Source organism: Zalophus californianus, chromosome 1 (genome assembly GCF_009762305.2).
Source record: "Zalophus californianus isolate mZalCal1 chromosome 1, mZalCal1.pri.v2, whole genome shotgun sequence".
Taxonomy (NCBI): domain Eukaryota; kingdom Metazoa; phylum Chordata; class Mammalia; order Carnivora; family Otariidae; genus Zalophus; species Zalophus californianus.
In genome coordinates, this window is record NC_045595.1 from 88,089,153 (window position 1) to 88,113,643 (window position 24,491).

The 24,491-nt window shown below is 42.6% G+C and overlaps 1 protein-coding gene across 8 annotated transcripts in view; it reads right to left on the reverse strand.

Annotated features, from left to right (window-relative positions):
* Positions 1-24,491, reverse strand: part of CPNE4 (copine 4) — a 499,753-nt gene that overhangs the window by 12,985 nt on the left and 462,277 nt on the right. For all 8 annotated transcript variants that reach the window (XM_027586338.2, XM_027586332.2, XM_027586339.2 and 5 more), the window contains 5 exons: positions 23,285-23,344; positions 13,529-13,662; positions 5,180-5,234; positions 1,854-1,905; positions 620-753 (listed from right to left, as the gene is read on the reverse strand). In XM_027586338.2, the coding sequence (XP_027442139.1) occupies positions 620-753; positions 1,854-1,905; positions 5,180-5,234; positions 13,529-13,662; positions 23,285-23,344 (435 nt within the window). The remainder of the gene's footprint in view (positions 1-619; positions 754-1,853; positions 1,906-5,179; positions 5,235-13,528; positions 13,663-23,284; positions 23,345-24,491) is intronic.

Here is a 24,491-nt window from a genome sequence, read left to right on the forward strand (position 1 = left end):
ATACAGAAAAGTTATTATGGTAATATATTTAACTCTAAAATTTTAGGGGAAAAAAACAAACTCTGTTTGGTCTTTTTGCCTTGGTTTGCATTTTTCTTTTTCTTTCTTTTTTTTTTTTTTTGGTTTGCATTTTTCTTAAGAAAACCAAGAACAGAATGTGAAACAAATCTTTGCCATGGTGTTTTGTGTTGTCGCATTTGACCACCGGGAGACAGATTCATCCATTGTTTTACTTCTGTTTTGCTTTGCTTTCATCTGTAGTATGGGTACATTGGAAAGGAAGCTTATTTTTGGACAGTTTTTTCTTCCCCAAGAACATGAGGTGGGTATGACCCATACTCTGGTGACTACAGTAGCTTCCATTGTTGAGTGTCTCCTGTGTTCAGGTAATGTGGCAGACATTTGAGATGTGGCCTTGCTAAGCCTCACAATAACCCAGCAGAGTTGGGTATGATTATCTCCATTTTTCAGATGAGGAGACTGAGGATAGGGGAAGGTTAAGGCATTTGTCCAAACTCACACAGGTAGGAATGTTTGGATTTATTGTCAGAGTGGGATGGGTGCTAGGGCCAATATCCAGGTAAACGCCCATTAGCAGGAGGACCAGCCCTCTCCTTACCGATGCCTCCTTGGTGTTAGTCTCCTCTGATGCTGACTTGGCAACCTTCTGAATGATGGGGGCGATGTTAGTAGGACCGTAAAGCTGGAGCTTAGGAAGACAGCTCTGATAGGCCTCCACAACTCCTTGAATTCCTAAGGTGAAATCGGCAAAGATCAGTAATTCAGTAGTCCCCTCAAATATAGGTGTAATCAAACACACACAGAAATAAAGCATTCAGTTGCCCCCAATAGTCCTTATCAACATCACATTTACATCCTAAAGGTAAAAAAGAAAATACTACATCCCTGGTGTTGCCTACACTCCCGCTGCAATCATTCTCTTTAAAAGCTCAAGTCAAAAGCAACCATTTACACGAACTTTTCCCAAATGTCCCACTTTACACATATGATTTCATTAGATCCTCATAACATAACGAGATAGATGTTATACCCTTTTATAGGTGAAGAAACTGAGGCTCAGAGAGGTTAAATGATCTGCCTCAGGTCACACAGCAAGTGAGTTGTAGTCTCAAGATTCATGCCCAGGTCTTGTCTGGCTCTATCTAAGGGCTGTGCTCTCAGCCACTAGGCAAGTCAGCTTTCATGCTTCTCTAGTTTTCACACCACCTGCTGAGTCTCCTCTAGTATATACCACCCTGGGCCACCTGTAGGAGTCATGTGTACATCGCTTCATCATCATTATTTGATGAAATATGTCGAAGAATTTCTAGCTGGAAATAATGCAACACCGACCAAAGCCTTTGAGAAGGCTCTTTCTGGCACAAAAGCATAAAGCTACTTGTTTGAAGTCACATCCTTTGCTAGCATGTGGAAAGTGTCAAATGCTTTCCATGTTTCCCCCTTCCTTATTCCTTCACAGAGAGGAAGTTGTGATAAATAAATACATAATGAAAATTTAGAAAGCGGAAAGAGAGGTAGCTAATCACTGCCCATCAGGTATATTTCTTCCCCACGTTTTTTGGCCAGAGAAATCCAGAATTGGTATCAATACTCTTGCTGTAAGCTCAAGACCTCTTCTGCATTCTGTCTTTTATAGCTACTTTTCTGCTCTGTTATGGCTCTCCATTGCCTTTGGAGTAGCATGGTTTATTTGGATCCAGAAAGCCTACTTCTCTGCTGTGGACAGATGACTGTGGCTAACTGAGATGCTGCTTCAGAGCAGAGAGACTAAAATGGGAAAGGTACCCACGGAAGGGCGGTGAGACCTCAGCTTGCTTTTATGTGTGATTTACCTGCACATTCTGGGTTGTCTTCATTAAAGTTGATTGCAAAGTCGTGAGAGACCTAGACACCAATTAAAATTTAAAAAAGGAAGAAAAGAGAATTATAACTTTAATCCAGTAAGGAGGCACTGGGGTTTAGAGTTTGCAAACAGATGCCCATTACATTCATTATGTGTTAAGCAGCAGGAACCATTTTAAGCCTTTACACAATCAATCTGAGATGGAGGGTGAATTCTAAGCTCCCTGTGGAGTTCAGGTGACAGGAAGACTTTCTAGAATCAGATAAATGCTGGCAGGAGAGGAGAATAAGGCAAATAAAAAAGAAATCGAAGAAAAGATTTCTGAAAAATGTAACTCCAAATAGCTTCCAGATAGAACTGGCCACAGCCTGGAGGCTTAGATTTGGCTGAGCTCTATTTGGACCCAGTGATAAAAACAATGATAGCCCAATAACGCAAGCTGTCTGCCCAACATGGTGATGGTTATGAAGGCTCCAGCTAAGCTGTTGACATTTAAGAATCATTCTAACATGATATGCAGACATACAGGGCAGAAGGATTTTCACATATACACAGGTTAAAATAGACTCTACTCTTGGAAAAGTAATAAAGTAATACACCTTTTACTCTTCCAACACAATTTCCTCTACCTGGCAGGACCTATGCATAAGGTCAAAAAGGATATTGTTTACTTTTTTGTTTCTAAAACCTGATAAAACAAGAGGGATGTTCTGACATCTGGACATTTTTATTGGATCATCTGGAATTATACAGAAAATTATACAGACTTCCATTTCAAAGGCTATTTCTAAGCACTGACTCTTTTGGGGGTTAGAAGATAGGTCATTGTGTTAAAAGACCCCTCTTTTCTTAGTGTTGGTGCCCTACCCCACATTTCCTTGCCCTGAGCACTTCCAGGCAAGTCAGCTGACTTCCAACCATCTTACTTGCTTTATTGACTTTAAGACTTTCTCAGGCCTCCAGAGCCTGCTTTGCCTGCCTAGCTGTAAGTGTTGGGAAACTCATGTCCCTGGGGAGCAGCCCCTAATCACTCACTGGATGACAGGATATGGTGTATCAATACCCCAGCTGTCTTATCTCTTGGGGTCTGTGCATGCTCTACACTATCTCCCTGAGGCCCCCAGCAGAATTAAGTTTCAGTGCCCACAGTGGTAACTGGCTTGTTAGCATACCCTATGTTGACTTCCCCGTGTCCCCACCCTCTGTTGAGGTTTCCTCCACCTCTCAAATAAATAACTTGCATCCAAATCCTTGTCTCAAGGTCTATTCCCGAGAGAGTGCAAACTAAGACAGAGGTGCTTGTGGCTCAGTTTCAAGGCAAACTCTGAGATCTTATCCTAAAGAAGTCAATTGTGATAAACCCTCTGGGGGCATCCGACAGGCTGAGACCATCAGTGCCTGTCAGGGCAGAGGGGAAATTAGACATGGAAAAGGGGCATTTGCATGACTTTTCAAGAACAGCAATGAGGATATGGGAGGGATGCCTGTTAAGACAGCAGGAAGAATAAGTTAGCTGACAGGCAGCATGGAGCCAAGGGATCAGGTCAGCATGAGGACTTCAGAAAACAGCAAGAAGGATGAGTTACTCCAGGAGGGGGGCCAGGCAGATGTCACAGATGAGATAAGGAGGGCATGAAACAAGTGTACTGCACACCTCTGATCTTTGTCCTGTTGGGCCAAGCTGAGACCAGAAGATTACCTGGTGGGGATGGGGTGGAGAATGCTCAAGCATCTTTGGGTAGTTGGACTGGTGGTTGTTTCTATGTTTCTGTTTTTTTTAAAGATTTATTTATTTATTTGAGAGAGAGAGAGAGAGAGAGAGAGATGGGGAGGGTGGGGGCAGAGGGAGAGGGAGAGAGAGAATCTCAAGCAGACTCCCTGCTGAGTGCGGAGCCCTACACAGGGCTCGATCTCATGACTCTGACATCATGACCCGAGCTGAAATCAAGAGGTAGATGCTTAACTGACTGAGCCACTCAGGCGCCCCATGGACTGGTGGTTTTTGAGGTGCATTTCATTCTCAAAGCTCAGCAGCTCTGGGAAGAAGGTTGGCACCCATTTGCCCACATTCTGGAATTGATACCCCATCTAAAGGGGACTGCATCTCCTCAGTTCTGGTTAATTCTTGCATGTCTAATCTTTTAATCTTAGTGTTGCCAGGTCTTTTAGTTTTTCTGGAGAAGCAAGAAGTGTGACATTGTATATGAAATTGTATAATTCTTAAAAAAAATGTGTGTCAGATATAATACACTTGTGGCCTGAATAATGTCTACAGGCCACCAGTCAGCAGCTCCTGTTCTGTGTTCTTCCCCCCCATGTGCTCAATTTCCAACAAATGCTTCTAAAATTCTGTAGCCATGCCGGGCAGGGAAGGCAGTGTGGGACATAAGGCAAACAAGAAAGAGGACAGGTCAGAGAGACATGCCACTCTATCCACTGCTCACTCCAGCAGTAACAGGGATATGGATTCCCCTTTTTCAAAAAGGACACAGGAGAGGAAAGCCCTCGGTCTGACAGCTCTGGTGTGGGAGCAAACGTCAGCATTTTTCTCCTGCATTTTACTCAATCAGTAAAAGAGAAACTGATGACTGAGCAGTATTGCTTCCACTTAGCTTGTACCTCAGAGGAATTGGTGAGGCTGGGGTAGGGACCTTGCTGTCTCTCCAAGGCCCTTCTACCTGTGGGAGCAGAGTTCTCTGTGGAGAGTGTCCCACAGAAGCATCTGGTATACCACAGCACAATGCCTCAGCTCCACTGCAGTGCAAATCTCTCTTCACAATCTTTGCCTTCCTTGTTCATGAGAAATCAGTATCAAATAGGACTCCAGTGTTTTCACAGAAACCTTTCAGTTTCCCAATACTCGAAGCCAGAGTGATTCTCCTTCAGGACTTCACTGTGTCTCTCCCCATAGGCCTGGGGCTCAGAGACTTGGAATGAGGAGTCTGTAGATATCCCTGTCATGAACTTCCACCATTGGCATTGTCAGTAGGACCTTTCTCTGGGGGATACCTGGATAGATAGGTTCTGAGCCAGTGGAGATCAACTTCCTGAGTGTTTTCTCAGTCTCTCACCGTATCTATTAAGAAGCTCAACAATGGTACCCCTCATTTGGGTCTGAGAAGACCCATCCAGAATACAGGAGATTGAATTTCATCAAAAGATAGGCTCCAGTGAGCTAATCCCACTGGTTCTGAAGACCATTTCTGAGTTTTGGGGCTCTACTTACATAATTTTATCAAGGGCCAAAAGAGTGAACTCCTATGAGGGAAACCCAAGTCATCCTTTGGCTACAGCAAAGGTTCTCTACTCACTTACCGTGTACTCTGGGGGTATCCTGGCACCAAACCCAAAGGCTGGGAACATTTTGTCACTGGAAAAAAAAAAAAGAAGTTGCTTCAATTGTTCATCTAATGAGGAAGAAAAACATGAACCTGCATTACCTCACTAGGAATGTCACTATGTCAAAATGCTGACTCATGCTTCTTGATTATCTGTGGTAACAGGGGATAGCAGTAGCATGGGTAATTAAAATCAAGAAGGAATCCCCAAAGTGCTTTATAGTCATTAGTCTGCAATTTCTTCCCATAACTTTCTGCTAGATTTGATACTAAGGAATAAAATGGCCCAGGATTGCCTCACTTCCCCTACCCCAGTTTTCTGTCTTTGAAAAGTGGTCATGAATTATGTAACTCCAATGGTTGACTATTAGGGTTTTTCATATATATTATCTTTTAAAATCTTTGTAGGGAGAGACCATTATTCCCATTTCCCAGGTGGGGAAATATCTTGGGAGGTAAAGTGACTTATCCAAGATCAGGCTGCTAGTTAAAGCCAGGATTCAAATCCAGATGAGTCTAAATCCGAAGAGATATTAAAAATCAATGGGAAGCTTGGAAGGCTGGCTAACTGTCAGCGCTTGGTTCCATCTACAGGACTCATTGCATCCATTATTTTAACTCATACAAACAATATAAACTGTTTACATGTCTTTTCTTATTTCCTGAATGCAAAGGGATACTGGTTTTGTTTTTTTCTGCATTAATATCTTTCCATCTCCACTGCCTCTCTGTCCCAAATTGCCCCTTGACCCTCTTTTCAGCGTATTTGCCATAGAGTATGGGCACAATAAATATTTAATGACTAGACAACTCATGAATTGAATCATGGCTTGGTTTCTCTTATGCATATTGAAATTTCTCTCTTAATTTATTCATTTATGTATGTTATATTAACTCCAACTTTACTGTACTATAGGTGAGATGATGGGGAGAAGAATTAACTTTAATTGGCACATACAATGTGCCGGGCATGATGTTAGGCAATGCACATTTTTATTTAATTCTCACGCAACCCTTGAAGTTCCACCTACTTATTATTCCTGCTTATAGATATATAAACTAAGTCTCAGAAAGGCTAAGAAAATGGCTGAAGGTGTTTACCAGGGAGGACTGTGTGATTCTAAAGCCCATGCCTTTTCTGTTGTCCCATTATAATTCAATGATTTTATTTGGCATTAAATGTAATTTCCTTCTGGAACTTCCAGTAACGGGGCCCCCTGACCAGACAAGTAAGACTCTCTTTAGGAAAACTTTGTTGCAGTGGGGCTCTGGAATATTGAACTGAATATCGATTGAATGTTGATATGCCTCTTGGCAGAGGCATATCCTTCTCATGCCATCTGCCTTTTACGTTCTCTCCCATTAAAAATACAACTGAGATTTGTTCTTGGAACAATTCCTACATGTCTCAGTTCTTTGCAGAGTTAGTCAAGGAAAAAAGGAAATTCAGATTTGGGCTCACTGTCCCTGAATGGCTCTGTCAACCAAAGGGGACCTCTCAAGGCTGACAGGGAAGTCGAAGTACTAAAGTACCAAAGCCATCACCATCCGACAGACGTACAGGTCATTAGTAGCCAATGACAGCTTTGATAACACTTCACCAAAATACAGCCAAGTTGAGCAAATTTGGGGTAGGGGTTGGGAGATACAAGGAAGCCAGCATTTTTGGAATTAGTCAAATTCTCTAGAAAACCACCAGCTCTCCCTTTTCCTCACTATTGGGGAGATACAGGCTTTGTGGTGCATTTGCACATGGCATGTAGTAGAAAAGGTATTAATACTGGTAAATAGAAAAACACAATGTCTTATGAAGGATTAGCCACAGCTCTAAGAAAAAAATACTTCTGGTCCTTGGAAATACAGAATTACATTGCCTCAGTAATTCTTCCTTAACTGAGACAAGCGTGAGCAGGTATGAAAAGGAATCTGTGAGAGAGAGTTCACAGGTGCTTTCAGGGTAAGTCTGGAAGAAAATTTTCCAGGGTGGAGAATGGGTCCTGGTTCTTCCAACCTGGAGATGGCTCAGAAGTCAAAACAGAAACCTAGGAGGCTCCATACCTTTTGCTTTTTTATTTGATGAGTTTAGAAAGGGTGAGATCTAATATTCCAACCATTTCTAATCACCAAACCAATGTTCCAGCCTTGATGATATTCTTTTTATACCTTCTAAGCTACCCTGGGGGATTTGAAGTTTGCTGAGCATGATGCACTGTTATGTAACTGAATTTCAAGAGCAGAGAGGTAGGGGAAATGCCTCACCTACAAGAGGAATAATTAATGACCCAGGAGCGCATCCACTCTCTGAAGTTAGCCACCACAAAGTCTCTAACCAACGAACATACCAAAGAAAAATTTTCAAGCCTAAGCACAATAGATTTAAACGTCCATGCTTCCTGATTAAAAATAAAACTAGGCAGAGCGGAGTGTTATGCAAGAGGCAAGAGAAGGCAGGTTGAGCACACAAGCAAGCATTTGTACACCAGCATCAAAGAACTTGAGATTGAATCCACTCAGCACTGAGAAAAGGGGCCACTCTGCAACTACTGGGAAAATGATCAGTGGAACTTGCCAACTTGGAAAATTCAATATTACCACATTGATAAAGGCAATCTTTTATCCTTACTGTTGGAATAAAACAGTATAAAATACAATAAAAGAGCCCATAGTCTTCAGTGGTAAGGAGCATGAGTTCCTGAACTTGTTAGAGAATGACCTTGGTCAATGATGTCCAGACAGAAGATTCATTTTCAAACACCATTTTTACCCTCCTGTTAAGGAAGACTTTGGGATGAAGAAAGACAGTAATAAAAATAAAGACAAATTACCTCATCCATAAGGAAACAGAGGCTGACTGACTCAGAGCAAAACAGCATTTTGGAACACCTAGACATTTAATTAAGACTGTTCTTTTAGACAATGGTCTTAAGTACATGGAAATACAAAGCCTTTCTGGAGTAAGGGAGCATGGCCTTTTTTTTTTTTTTTTTTTTTTTTTTTAAAGGAAATCAGTATTCAGTTTCTCTACTTTCATATGTATTCTCTGTTGAAATTGATCTTCAGGGAACACCTGTAATAGAAAGACCTGCTCTCCATTCACACCTTCCCTTTCACAGTTCTCCTTCTCCTTACACACTCTGAATCTTAACCACAATGGTGCATTGTTCCAGAGTGTAAAAACTCTGCAGTAGAAAATAAGGGACCTAGGAAACAAATCCTATTGCAAGTCAGATAGTTGCTAATTTTTGCTTTTAAAAATTGTAGGAAGTGCTGATATCAGCTGGTAGATCATTAAAAATACATTTTGGTGATAAACCATTATGTGATTTTTTTTTTTGATATATAACCTCAAACAGAAAGAAATAAGTAATACTGCTAGTCAAACTCTTTTCATTACCATATACTTATTTATAAGAACAAGTTTTCTCAGTATTTATGTTGATAAAAACAAAAAATCGGATTAGAATTGATGCTAGACTCTTCTATTCTAGTACCAGGTAGCATTTATCTATAGATATGTAAACTACTTGGGAAAAAAACTAAAAGTTTTTATTTTTTATATGCAATAATTATATTTATGTTCTTTTGATCAATTATGCACTAATGATTGTAATAAAAGACTCAAACAGAAGATTTTTAAAAATCTTTTGAGTCTTTTCAACACAAAATTTTAGAAATTAGAAATTTTAAAATTTATATTCCTATTTTTATTGTAGAAATCAATAAAAGGATTTTGAACCAAAACCTTAAAGAGACATTAGGATGAAATTCTTTGGGGGAGGGGACTGGAAATACAGTTTCATGAAAACGAAGAAATAATTAAAATTCTCAACTCCAGCTAAAGAACTTGTTCATGCATTTTTTAAATGGGTGATGGTGAGTATCACAGAGCTATGGTATTTAGATCCTACTAAATGTATTCACAAGAGTTATGTAAGAGTTTAGTTTTAAATGTCCATATTTACAATACACCAGGATTTTTGGTCTTTGTCATTGTTTAAACTCATGATGGAAAACATTAGATATCAATGTAAAAATGGGTGAGATTACACATTTTTATAAAATTCTTTTTAGGAGTATATGCCCAAACTAAAAATTAAAAGTTATTGGTCCAAAATGTCCTTTAGATCTGACACTGTAATCCCTTTTTCCTTTTGTGTTCAGTTTATTTTTAAAACTAATTAAGAGTATCGAAGATAATAGCCTCCATCATTTACTGAGTGTCACAGGCAGAACATGCGCTAGCTAGCCACTTTATATCTAATCCTTACAACTACTCTGCAAGGAAAGTTTGATAAATCTTCCATTTGAAATCAAGGACATCAAGGCCCATGGAATGGAAGGAAACCTCAGAACAGAGGCAGCAGAGCTGGGGTCTGAACCCAGGGTCTACCTGTCACTAGGACCCCATGCTCTTTCCATCACCCCTATTGACTCTGCCCTTTGTAGGAGGCTGGTCTGGTCTAAAGACTCAGAATAATAAAGATAAGTCCATCCATGTTCTAAAAACAACAAAGGATGGAATTAGCAGAATTCTGAACATCCCAGAATTTGCCATCCCCAGAAGGCCTTCCTTCACTACCTTGGAAACTTACGTAGGAAAGTTACTCCTTCTCTTGATGCAGTCCCCGTCCTTACACAGGGCAAGCTGCCCTGATTATGCTGGGCTGTGGTTTATTTAATTGGCTTTTTCTCCCTGAGACTGTGAAGCAGCTGGGGGAAAATTACACTCTCTTAATTTGTCTCTGTCTTTATGGCACCATGTGAGGCACCCGGAAGCCAACAGGTGCTGCGTAGTTGCATCTGACCCATCTAACTGATTTAACTCTGGATCTCAACTTGGGATGCCCATTAGAAAAATGCCCATGAAAAATCCTGATTCCTCAGGATGTATACCAGACTAAATCAGGCTCTGGGGTGGGGCCTGGGCATCAGCATATTTTAAGACTTCCTGAATGATTCCAGTGCTCAGCCAAGGCTGAGAGCCACCGACTGGTGTTTGTAGAGTGGAAGGAATGGCACTGTGATACAAACCTATCTTCTGATTCTAAACCCAATACCTGTCAGATGGGGCATCAGCCCTAACTTTGCCTCCTAGCACCACCATGCAGGAGGACTCCTGCCTCAGATGTGGGGTGGCCACATCCATGAAATGGCAGTCTATGCTTCCAAGCAATAGATTCAGTATCTATAGTCTCTTGATTAGCAGAGAGACCGGCCTTTTGTTGGAGGACACGGCAGGTGGTCAGAGACCCACATCTCTGCTGAGCCCAAGGAATGGATGTCACCTTGGTCTTGAGCAGCCTGAACAGGAGTTGGGCAAGTGCTACAACCGACAGGGAATATATGAGCTTGTGTGTGTGTGTGTGTGTGTGTGTGTGTGTGTGTGTGTGTGTGTGTGTGTGTGTGTGCATGCATGCATAGACGTGTGCATGCTTGGGGGGCCCAAGGGGAGAGTATGGGCAGTGTTCTCTCTCTCCAAGGCACGGAAACAGGGAGACAGAGCGGGCTGACAGGACTGTCTTCTGGGCTTAGGCCTAGATATCTGTGGGAAAGCTTCCCCTTCAAGGCCACCCTGAGAAGGGCTTTATGCCCCTCGCAAGCTGTTCTACTTCACTGATCACCTCGTACTGACCCCTCAGCAATGACTGTACAAGGCAGAAAGAAAAACCCCAGGCTGTCAGAGGCTGGGAGCAATTTCTAAGGCTCATGGGGATTAAAAACCTCTCTGTCGCTGCAGGAGGGGGTACGTCGCCTTCTGTCAGTTTTTATTCAAGTGTTTCTTTTGAACATCAACCTCAGTGACTTTGATGTGAGAATAAATTAATTCCAAAGCCCCAACTTGAAATTTCCTGACTCTGCCTGTCTATTGTCTATCCACCCACGCAAAGGAGAAACTGCGGAACCTTGTCAGTTCTCAAGTGAGCAGCTTGCATTACACATTCTTCCAGGGAGTCTTTCAAAAGAGCGCCTGGGCTTTTCAGGCCTTTTCCTCCTTAGGTATTTGCCCTTTTAATGAGGAGCTGCCTTCTTTATGCATATACGTATATGTATACGTATACATAAAGCTCCACTGGGCTGCAGAAGCCTGATTTTCCTGGACAGTTGGGCCGATAACTTCGGGATTATCCTATTAAAATTTTAAAAAGAATCATTTACAATAATTCTTCATGTAACTCCTAAGGTGTCAGATCTTAGTTTTATATTGAATCTGTATTTTTGCATGAATACAAAACACTCTCTGGGCTTTGCCTTTGCATGGCTTTTATGTTTTAAGGGGATAATAGCTCTAAAAGATGTATGGGTTACTGGGGTTGTAGTATCTTCATCTTGCGTGTGAGGTCACCAGAAAACAGGGATAGTTCAGCAGCTTGTTCCAGATCATCCCATAAATCTGCTGCAGAACCACAGCCAAGACTCCGGGCATTGGCAGCTTAGTTTCTGGTCAACCCACCAATCCTCTCGCTGGAATGCATTAGAACACTGCCTTCTCCCCTGAAGAGAGTCAACATTATTGTTAAGCATCTATTTATTGTATTGTACCGAGTGCTTTACCTACTTTATTTCTTCGATGAGCATGTCAGGATTTAAGTTACTAAGAATCCTGTAGATATCCACCTCCCCCTTCTTTCTTGCTTCTTATGTATACACCGGTACAACAAATCATTTGTGTGCCTATTAGAAAGGAGAGATGACTGTTTTGGTGTCCTGAGGATGGCTAAAGAAGTTTCTGGCAGTGGAGATGCAATTTGTCAGTTTTTTCTTTCCTTGGTGGAACTCTCCATATGATATATACCCTCTATAGGAATACTCCATGTATTTGGGCCAAAAGAAGTCAGAGCTGAAATTCAAGTTGTCTTCGTAGTCAATATCTCAAGGTTAAGTGTAAGAAGTATCACTTGGACAAGGTAATTTAAAATGCTATTGCCCTCTGTTCTAAAATGTACAAGAGGGCAAGTGTCAGCAAGGGCCTGAGTGTTTAAAGTTGTTTCATTTTACTGGACCTGTTCATTCAGTCCCCAGCTGCCCTTATACCCAGTTGAGTTACTGGCAATGACCAAGCCGAATCCAGAAAATCACCAGCACGAAGGACACTGATGACACCCTTCTTATTACCTGTCCTGTTGGTTTCTCTGCACACTGTGGTCACTAGATTGTCTCATTCCCTATAGTGCCTGGGGCAACTGATTTTTAATGGAACTACCACTAATTATGAGACTAGGAAGAACAGAAATCATGCTGTCCTATACAATTTCTCTGAAACTGGGGGACAGAATCACTTTACTTTCCTGATTCAAAGGATTAGTTAGTTTGTTGCTTCTTATTACTAACTAGCCTTGTTTGACAATCACACTAAGGACTCAACTGAGATTTACCCATATTTATAGTTACATCGGTTCTACCTCAAAGAACCTTCTTGAACATGTGAACAACTTCACCTCAACCTGGAAATACTGAAAAGGCAAAATAAATTCAGTTTAATGTAATTTACATAAATCACAATTCTCTTGGTGGGAAAGGTCAATATTTACCATCAAGAAAAAATAAATGTAATATCGATCTGATCCCCAAATCATGTTTTCTATATACACACATACAAACACACACAAACACACACACACACTTCCACGGACACACACACATGCACGTGAGCAGACTCATACCCTCTGCTAATGTTACCAATAACCCTGAAGTCAGTGAAACACCATGATTATGAGCTTTAGCGGTGGAATGAATTAGATCTGCATTCAAATCCTGCCTTGGGCTGAGTGAGTGCACAGATTGCTTAACCTCCCTGCACAGTTTTCCTCTCCTGTTAAATAGTGCCTACTCCATAAGGCGGAATGTGAGGATTAGATGCAATAAGGTCCAATAAACTGGTGCTTCTCAAACTCCAAAGTGCACACAAATCATCTAGGAATCTTGTTAACATGCAGATTTTAATTCACTAGGTCTGGAGAGGGGCTCAAGATTCTAAATTCCTGGGTGGTGCTATGCTGCTAGTCCACGGACCAAACTTTGAGTAGCAAGACACGTTCTGAAACTTCACAAAATGCAAGACAAATAAGAAAAGAAAGCCGAGAAAGGATTGTGTGTGTGTGTGTGTGTGTGTGTGTGTGTGTGTGTGTGTGTGTGTGTGTGTGTGTTTGAACTCAGCTTCTCTAGGTGTGGAGAGGATAAAATGTTTGGGCAAGCTTTTATCCTGTTCCTTCATGAGCCTCAGTATGGGTAGCTGCTAGACTTAATTTCCATTTTTCTGCCAAGGATCAGCTAGGAACCATCAGAATCCACAGAGAGAGAAGGCCTGAGCCAACCGGAAGTCCTGTACCTGTCATAGTCTTGGCAGATCTCCCCCACAGCCACCAAGGCTTTCAGGTACTCGTTGGGTTGGTAAGGGTGGATGTAGTGCAGGGAACAGCTGTTCCTGGGGTCCCCGTTTGAGGCTGTGAAATCTATAGCTACCTGGAAGAGAAAATAGGAGAATGGGTAGATTAAAGTGAATGCATCTCATAGGAACTATGATCAGCCACACAAAAGACATGGCTCAAGATGGAAAAAAGCAGCACATCACATACCCTGCCAAAAAGGAAAGTTATTAATGTGGTTGAGGCCATTTCCATAGTCTTCAATTGTCCTCTCTCCCAGTGCCGAAACAGAACTTGAGATGGACATGTCAGTCAGAAAGGCCAGCCACTGCTGATCCACATCACCAAGCAGCATGAGGACGGGTGGAATATCTGCTTCCCAGTTCCTAATTCACTAAGAAAAGCCTTCTCTGCTCTCCAGGCAGGACAATTCCAACTCAGAGGCAGATGTAAAATCCCTCAAAACTAAATTCTGTGTTAAAGATGTGGTCTATGCCCCACGTGGGGCTCCCTGCTCAGCAGAGAGCCTGCTTCTCCCTCTCCCTCTGCCTGCCGTTCTGCCTACTTGTGCTCTCTCTGTCAAATAAATAAATAAAATCTTAAAAAAAAAAAAAGATGTGGTCTATCTCCAAAAGCCATAGTCATATTTTTGTGTGTGGTGAGTTGCAGAGGTGTGTTGAAGTGGTTATAATAAATTTTCTGCAAGCAGCAGCTTTGAGTGAGGCATTCAGCTCTTGGTTTCCACTCATGTGAGAAGTCCTGTCTATAACAGAGAAGGCTGAGTGCTATGGCATCATGACTGGGAGGTAGAGAAGAGAAACCTCTGTCTTGTCACCAAGTAGATATTATCCTTGAACTTCTTAAATTTCTTTTGGCCCCTGGCATCATTATCTAAATAAGAGTTGACTCACTTAACACTCTTAACAACAACAAACAAAAACTAAAGGCTCAAGCCTGGAGAGTGCTAAAATGGGAAGGAACATTTCTTCTGATTTCCAACAGGATTACCATTTAAATAAAAGTTAAAATAAAAGGAGTTGTAGGAAAAGAAAGAAATGTTCATGTTATATCTTCTCTTTTTCTTCAGGGCCTGCCAGAATCTACTCATGGGCTTACTAATGACAGAAAGGCTTTATTTTCTCTTATGATCTTGTGGGTGGGAAATGTTATTTGTATACTATTTGACAAAATTCCATTATGATACATAATTGGAATGTCCTATTAGATTTATTTAGGGGGAATGTTACTTCTGGAAGGACAGAGAAAAGGTGCTATGTGTTTTGTTTCTGCTCCTGAAAGATCAGCCTGTAAGAGTAAGGCGGATAGGCAATAGCCCCCATACCTTATATTGTGTTGCTGCAATTGAATCCAAGTGACTAGAAGAGAAAAAGTGATAGGCTAACAGCTCACTTACAACCTTTCTTTTTTCTTTCGTGAAGTTATCTTTTTCATCACTGATTTTGTGTCCCCTTTTCTTCCTCACCCCTCCCCAGGACTGTGTTGAAAAGAAATTTAAGCAGGATTCAAAATCTATTTTCAGAATACCCTGATGTTTTCAACAAAGGGAGTACCAGCTGATAAAATGCTAGTACTAACGGTGTTTCAAAAGGAAAGGTCATGTGGAGAAACATCACACAGTACTTCCCTAACCCTGAGATGCCCTTGCCCAGATAACAAAGGGACGAAGAGAGGAGTAACCTTTGTTAAAACCCTACTCTGTGTCAGACACTGTACGATCTGCTTTCCAGGTATTGTGTTATTTCATTTTCATTAAAAAAACTCTAGGGTGCAGAGATTGCTATTCCTTTTTATTGATGAAGATTCTGGTGTCCAAAGGTGATGAAGTTTGCTGGGGATGGAGCTGGGTTAAAACCCAAGTCTATATGCCTCTGAAGACTGCTCCTCCATTATGCCATTATACACCCAAGAGAACATATATGGCTGTGGCTAACATGCCAAGATGTCACATGGCTACGTTTATTCCTGTAAAGAACAGAGGTGATTTAGCCTGGAAGTAGGGAGACTAGCTAGTGGCAACTAGAGGAATTTAGGAGAGATGAATGGCTTTGAATGAACAGCTATTTGTAATCAGAACAGTTGTAAAAGGTAGGAAAAGAGCAATTAAAGTGTGCATGTGTGTGTGTGTGTGTGTGTGTGTGTCTGTGTCTGAGTGTAATAGGGAGAATGTGTTACTGAGGATGACTGGAGGTGATCTAAGAGGACCAGCAAAATCCAGCATCTTCTGAGATAGATTCCAGCCACAAGGTAAAAGTCAAGCCACTGGAAAGAAGAGGAAGACAATAGGTGAAGGTCCTTTTAATCAAGGACTGTGATGAAAAGGTCATGTGTCAGGGGCCTCCATGTATTTTGTGAATAAGAAGGAGATGTGAAGCACTCCAGGACCCACCCATGTGGCCTCAAACAGACAGAGGTCCAAATACATGCAGATTATTTCTGGAAAACTTCTCTAAGGAGAACCCTTAGGAGGTGCTTGAGAGACAGTGTCTGAAGAAACCGTACAGCTAGGGTCCTCCTGGTTTACGAAGCTCAAGCATGCAGAGTCACCATTCTCAGCCTTTTGGTCCTGACAAGACACACTTAAGGGGTATGAGCACCTCCCACACGTGTACATGGCCTTTAGAAGGTAAAAACAGTGCTGGGAAGACCAGATGTAAAGCCACCTCTTTCCTACTGAAGAAAGCATTTTAGGACTCTAGAGAAGTCTAGAGAATGTGAGAATGTTGTTATGGAGATAACCTTGATTCTGCTCCAATTTATCTAAAATGCAAATCACTGGCAGGTGTCGAGATGTTGTTATTAATAGCTAGTACCGATGGCTCACATCAGTTCTGTTTAAGATGCTCTTCATCATGGATTGCCACAATCCTCTGCCTGTGCTTCTTGATGCTGCAGGTGAAAATTGTCCCATGTGCTGATTACCTGAGTGTCAAGGGTATTCCATGGTGACAAAAACATGCTGGTGTCTTAATATAAAACCAGAGGATGAAACCAGGTAATAGGCCAGAAGGGAAAACCTCCATAAAAAAAAAAAAAAGACAACCCAAGAAACCTAAATGTTCCTCTTATCCTCCCCAGGCATGGGCATGATCCTCCAAGTATGCAGGCACCAAGTGACAGCATCCAAGCCTGGGTGTATCACCTGAATGAATATGCTGTGTTATGGGGAGAAGTGTGTATAATGTCTAGATGAACACACACAGATTTTGGCAACAATATATTTTAAAATAGAGCAACATATCATTGGGTTGGGACTAGGGGAAGGCAAGAGAGATGATGAGGGCATACAGTCAAGAAGGCATTCATTCCCAGCTGACCCTACACTTGCATGATCTTGAGAGTGAGTGCCTCCTTTTAAATCTTGGACCCTAGGTGCCTCTCTTGCTTCATCCTCATTCTGGCCTTGTTGGTCGTTTCATTTCCTATCAACTCTTCATCCTCAGGCTTGGAATAATTCCCTTACGCTTAACAAACTAGTGTGGGGCAGAGGTGATAGTGAGAAGGGGATTGTGACCGAAGAGATTTAAGGTAGAAAATGAAGAGGATTTGGTAACTGATGGATGGCAGTTAGGGAAAAGGAGTGGCTACGTTTCTTTGGAAATGGAAGAGATGACACCTTGAGGATAGTAGAAGCATCTGAAGATCACCGTTAGGAGCTCGGTGTTGGGCTGCCTGCTCTTGGTGGTGCTGTGTAGACATATGAACGGGCCTGATGGAAATTTTACTTTTTTTCTGCAGGCAGACCTCTGGGGGCAGCGGGGGTGGGGTGGGGTGGGCTTCCACTTTTCCCACGGGATAGCCCCAGTGTCTGTGACAACCACAGAGGCTATTTTAGCTCCAGAGATTCTGATAGAGCTTTGGGGAAGGGTATGAACTTACAAATAACCCGGTGAAAAAGGAAGTAAAGCAATGATCCTTACCACCTACCCCTTTCTGTAGTTTCCACTGCTCAGAACAAAAATATTTTATCATTGACTAGACAGCCATGGACGGTCTTAAGGACATGAAGCTGAAAGATCTTTTTCCTGGCAAGTGATGGTTTCTCAAGTCTCCCTGATGAAGCTGGGGATAAAATATCTTCAGGAGGTGGCCTTCTACCAAGAATTCTCTGTGCTCTTTAAGTTAGCATTAGTGGAAAGAGAACAGAGTGAAAGGTTAGGTTTATTTTAAAAAGCAACAGGGAGGCAGTGAAAGACGGGATTAAATTGAGAAATAAAAGCAAGAAAATGACTGAAAAATGCCAGTTTGTGGAGGTGGCCACTGATGCCTGGCTTTCTGAATGCTGGTGAGCTCACAGGGCGGCCACGTTTTCATTTGCCGATAGGAAGCATTTACGAAAGCCTGTGGTTCCGGTACGTGCTCCAATCTTCTCAGCAGGCAGCCCAGGAACAGGCGGAGCCCGTGGCTCTCCCCTTCTGCCCAGGAGGGCTCGCTCCTCATTAAGTAGAGCTGTGGAACAGCTTTGCAAAACCTTGTAGGGTAAGAATGCGAAATGCTCCCTCCATTGCCACCAAGCCACCGGTGCAGAGCTGCTTCCCGGAAAAGGCTGGAAGCCAACGATAAGCATCTATCTTTGGACATGTTTAGCTTCTTACGTGAAACGAGCCCACTCTTCAGATCCCCTTGTCTGCCTGTGACAAAAAAGCCATTTGAAACCTCCCGGATATTTTCTAAGGCAAGTTACTGTGAACCAACCTCTGGTTAGTGGCCTAATCTCTCTGTAATCACCCTGCAGTCAACCTTTGTCGTATCATCTGCTGGGGCGGCAGTTTTCTTTGTTTTTTGTTTGTTTGTTTTTTATATTTGTATACAATTTGGACCCATACAATAAGCCTTGTAGGTGGAGATACTGTTCAGTCTGGACCATTTCTTAAATGACAGGTTAAACGCTTGTGCTTTTCTATTTCCTCAAAACTCCACTGGGGACAAAGAAATAGGAACCTAGACTAGATGGGAGAGACCCCAAGGTTGTCTGGTTAATTTCCCACAAACTGCAAAGCCCTCCCCTCTTCAACCCAGGGCTCCTCCTCATTTCTCAGAGGTCTACACCAGAGTCCGCCAGTGTTTAGTCTGGGATATAATGTAGAGATTTAAAACTTAAACTGGGACACAGTGTGGACATAGGATGCCCTGAACATGTTAGGGTTGGGAAGATTTCCTGAGAGAATTTGTCATAGGTGATCCTTTTCTTTAGGCTGGAAGGTTAATCTGGGAGGAGCCACATTCAGCTTATTATATCATATTGTATTACCAAAATGTAGACTATAAAATCAGAGATAAAGGAAAGCAATACCATCCTTAATGTTAGAAAATTACCAATACGAAAAATGGCCATCTGAAAATATGAAAAAAAAAAAAAACCTTTTTGGGGGTCACCTGGACCACTTGAAAATCAGATATAAGATTTATATCCTCTTATCAGAAAATGCACACACTTTATTCGGCACACAATTTTGGGAGGTCGAGGATGCCCCTGAGGTCAATTCTTCCTCAGGGATTTCACTAGCCTAACAAGTCATGTTTTCTTTTCCCTTTCTAGATTTTCTCTCTCTCTCTCTCCTCTCTCTCTCTTATGGTCTTAAGACATAAACGTTTTACCTGGTTATAATCATAGGGTAGCTCTGCTTTACATTCTTTTTCTTTTTCACTTAACATTATGTCATAAACATGTCCCCATGTTATCATCAATCATTATAATTATCATTTAAAATGGCTTTATCATAATCCACCTAAATGAGGTACTGTAATTTACATAGCCATTATCTTATTTGTTGGACGTTTAGGTTGCTTACAGCTTGTCTCTGAAAAATCTGCTTTATAAAGTATATTTTTATGCATCTGGAAAAGCAGTAACTTTCAAAGGAAACAGTGAACTCTTCTACCATTTTCTTTCCAAATCCCTTATGGTGTCTGTCTCTCCTAGGCTGTCTATAATTTTGGGTTTTGTGTGTGAAATTCTAGTATCAAATTTTATTTTTGGCTGCTGTGCCATGTGCCAAACACAGTGAACTCCATCTCCCCCTCTCTAGTCTGTTTCTCGTCCACTCACCCCCTCCCACCTCCTCCAAGACTGCCATGTGACAATTGCCCTCAAGTTCTTATGAGTTGAGGATTTCCCATGAGGAGACAGAACGTCCTCAGGGGCGCTCTTGACCTCCCGAAACTGCATGCAGAATCAGGTGTGTGCATTTTGCAGTGAGAGGATATAGATTGTGTATCAGATTCTCAAGTGGGGCTGCTGACCAAAAAAGAATCACTGACTAGGGCTCTTTTTAGCATCTTAATCTCTTTCCCTCCACTGGGGCTTCTCCTCTGCATAAGCCTAAGGTCAGATTCTAGCCTGAAACCTCCCCCCTTTTAATCCTCAAGTTGCTACCTCTTGTCCCCCTCTTGCTTCCTCTTCACTGCCAGCCTTCTTGAATGAATAGTTGTACCCACTGTGTTCACTTCCTTACCTTCTGTCTACACCCTAACTCCTGGGTCTCCCTGTCTCACGCTGTTGAAATTGCTCTTTCAAAAGATGATATGTGCCTCTTTATCACATGACCCAGTGTTTTAGTCTTCACCTTCTGACTTCTCTCTTGCATATGGGATTATTGCCCTTGATCTTATAAAATTTTCTTCCTGGTCATTTGAAGTACTGCCTCGTCCTGGACCTTTTCCTCTGGCATTTCTTCCCCTGGTGGTTGCCCCTCTTCCCCTCGCTGCCCAATGGAGATCTTCTACAATTTCCTGAGACATCTTTTCTCTCTATATCCTTCTCTCTGGCCATCTCACCCGGACCCATTTGTGTGCAACTTCTACCTCTCTCCTGAAACCTAGGGCCATATTTCTAAGTGCCATCTCTACTGAGAGGCCTGAAAGTATGTTCCGTCAGGTCCAAAAGCAAATCATCTTGTTGGCAGCTCCTCTGGATTTCCATGTTGCCATGAATAGGACCACCCCACGCTTTGTCAGTCAGGCACAGAAGATCTGAGTCCTCTGGGCTCCTCATTATTCCCTGCCTTCCATCTCCTTACTGGATTACGGGCCAAGGCTTATTGGACTCTCTTGCCACAGCGTTCCTTCCTACTGCTGCCCTGCTAGCTTAGCCTCTTGTTACTTGTCACCAGGACTGTTAATCTCTTCTTGCTTCATCTTCCAGAGCCCCCTCACCACCTTCGATGCCTTTCACCAAACACTCCCAGTTTAGTTCCCTAAAGCATGGGCCCAATTGCTTCAGTGTCCTGCTCAAGATTCCTCTGACCATTCCCTTATCCACCACATTACTTCAAAATTAAAAGCCCTTCAAATTCTTAATCCAAACAACTTCTCCAACACTCCTCTGAAGCTACCCTCTTTATGCATATTAACGCAAATATGTTTTCGATATTTATCATTAGAATATACAGATGCATAAACATTTAAGTTCATAGGGATGCTTTTTTTTTTCTTAAGAGAGGTGGAGGCAGGGAGGGGCAGAGGGAGAGGGAGAGAGAGAATCTTAAGCAGGCTCCATGCCCAGCACAGATCCTGATGCAAGGCTCAATCACAACCCTGAGATCATGACCTGAGTTGAAATCAAGAGTTGGACACTTAACTGACTGAGCCACCCAGGCGCCCCTGTAGGGATGCTTTTAAAGGAAAATCCTAGTATCCTATTTATTCATCTCATTTCTTGTTTTTTCCTAAACCTTACCTCTCCTTTAAGGTTTAGTGTTCAATCCATTATAATTCAATAAAAGTACCTAATATACATCAGCCTGGCACCTGAAGGGAAAGATGCTCCACTTTTGACATTCTTAAGGTTGAGTCAGAAGCAGTAGGTATCTGTGGAAAGTGTAAAAGCTTTCTCTGAGCCCCTGCTTGTAAAGTGTACCAGTCAGAGTCTTGACAGGAAACAAATGGTCCCCTCAAAAGGGATGATCCAGGAGAGCTTAATAAAAGGACAATTCAAAAAGTCTGAAGGGGACCAAGTCAATAGGTAAGGGAGGAGGAGCTGGAACTGGGGAGGTGGTGGTGAGAGCCATTAAGGTGGTGCCTCCCAGCTGGGGAGGATCAGCAGGAGTGACAAAGGAGGGGAGGGTCATCCTTCTGTGTCAGGCAGGCCCTGTGGACCCAGGGTGTGGAGTTAGGGACCCTGTGGGGTTAAACTTCTGGTGTTCACGGGGGCTGGTTCTTTGCAGTATAACTCCAAGGGCAGAGCAAGCCCCTGAAGGTTGAATAAAGGGTTGTTCAAGAGCATGGAATCTATAGACTCTAAAACAGACCCAAATCAATAGAGCTTTCCCTTGAAAACCTATAAATAGTTTCGGGAATGGCTCCTTTGCCTAAGATTGTGGGACACTATCTCCAGTAGCTCTCCTTTATGACATTGCTGGCTTCTCTACTCCCATTTGTGTACATTCAGCATGACAGCAAGCTCACAGGACAGCTAAGCGTTAGGTGTCCGCGCTCATGATGGACATGTCTGCTACTCCCTGTGTGCGCCGGCATGCAATGCACGTAGGAGGGCTGGGTGGATGCACCTTCAGAGAGCCTTAGACTTTAAAGAAATGACCAAATTCTATAATTAACTCATAACCATTCAGGGGTAGGTGAACAATGCCCAAAGTTTAGGGAGGACAAAGGTAGATGCATCTGAGATTAGAGTAGAGGACAAGCCTCTAGTTAAGGAGAGGTCAGCCTATCACACAACCCCTTACCTCACCCCCTTGGAACTCCCCCTTTTAGTCCTTTGAGTACCACCATCCCTGTCCCAGAAATACATTGGTCCTGTCTACTCTCTTGGGCTTAAACCTGGACAAAACAGTTAAACCATCTGCCTTGCTTTCCTCATATGACTGAACTAGTCGAGGGAGCTAAACAGGGCTGAACTTCATGAGCATACGTCTATAAGATGAGGAACAAAAGCTATTTAGATTGTGTTTCTCTTGTTTGCCATGTGGCTTTCGCATAGGTTTTTAGCAGATCTATCTCTGGCCATCTGGGGATGCTCTTTCTGGAGGTCACATCTGCCCAAACCTAGGAGGGTTTTGAATATTATGTAAGTTATTCCAGGGCAGATGCACTCATAAGCTTGGTCTATCAGGCATCTTAAAAAGACCCGGCCTACCCACCCAAATACATATTTAGAGTGTATAAATCCCATGAGCTCGCAGGTTACATGTAGGAGATGATCCCTGATCCACCCACTGAGTCTAGTACTCTATTTCTCAACTCTGAAAGACTAGTTCTCCAATATTTTGGAATTCACCTCTTCATTGTCTGATGAACCATTTGGATGGCTTCCTCTTGGTACTAACCATTGGGCATTGGTGCTTGTGTTTGGGCTGCATCTGCCTTGGCTCAGTGGGACTTACCAGCATGGTTTACTTCCTTGCCATCCAACTCACCAGGTGATCAGATCTGGCAATATGCCCACTGCCCCATGCCATGTGTAGTTACTGAAAGAATGGGAAGCATTAGGAGGGTTCCCAAACCACCTGAGGATGAGTGGCATGAATTTCCCGATATGAATTCCTGACAACCATACTCACTGGAGAAAACAGAAGTATGAAGTTACTTTAAAAACATGATACCATACAATATTCCAGCAATGAGATCTGAACAAAGCTGACCCAGGGTTTTAATAAACTTTTGTCTACTCATTCTCCCAACCCAGCACCATTCCCCGCACCATCCCCCATCCCTGAATATGAACAAATATGGAAACAACTTACTGTAAACTGGATTTGGCAGCCACCCATGATGTAGTCCAAGAAAGAATGCATCTTGTGGATCTGCATGGGAGGAGGAGGAGAGGAAACCGTTTTAGTAACAGCACAATCTATTTCCTTATGGAGTGGAAGCTTAATCTTTGGGGTTAGGCTGCTAACCTAGAAGAAAGAGCAGAAAGAGATCTGTGAGAAAAAGAGGGGTCAGCTGATTTTGTTATGTTACAGGCAAGAAAAAGCAATGCTCAATTCAGATGGCCCTGTGAGGGCTGCAACTACCTATGCCCTGGACCCCTCTTTTGGGTTATGGAAGCCTCCGGTGAGAGACTACACTTGGCTTCAGTTTTGCTCCCCGTGTCTAAGTCCCAGTCCTGGTAACATTCTTAATACCACAAGTAATCTAGTTTGGTGGCTTCAGGATTGAAATGTCCTGAGAAGGCCTTTACTGACAGTTTCCCATTCGTTAGATTCCTGCCATGCCATGAACAATGACTAACACTTATGAGCACTAACTTTAAGCCAGGGGCTTAATATCCATAATTTCATTTAATTCTTAGAACCACCCTATAAAAGTGGTGCTATCATTATTATTGTGCCATTTTGTGGAGGAGGCAGTTGAGGCTAAGATCACCTACCCAGTTGATGGTGGAGGTGGGACTCTAATGACGGCAGTCTGGACCGTGTAGTCCATCCTTTGGACCTCTGTTCCGGAATTCAGTACGGCCCCTGCTTTCTGCCCAACCATGATAACCTGTGTTCTCGTGTGCCTTACCGATCTCTGGTCTTCATTTCTGCTTCCTTATGATTCTGCTGCTTGACTCTGGGTGACAGTCATTCATTTATTTATTGAACAAGGATTTACTGAGCCCCCACTATGCACTAGATGCTAGGGATACAGTGATGAGAAAACCAGACACAATCCCTGCAGTTGTGGAGCTTGCAGACTGGCCCCTGTACCTGGGCAGGGAGTAACTATGATTTTGACCCTCAATCCTCAGATTCCATCTGATGCTCAGGGCAGCTTCTCAGAGACCAACCCACAAAATCCCATGTTGGTGTCTCTAGGTACCACCTCCAGGTGGCACACATCTCTTGGCAGACTTTTCTCAGGGCTGATGTTTACTTGGCCCCCTGAACAGTGCCTGCTCCTGGCTTCCTTTTTGGTTTTTTTTAGATTTTTTAATTTATTCATTTGAGAGAGAGAGAGAGAGTG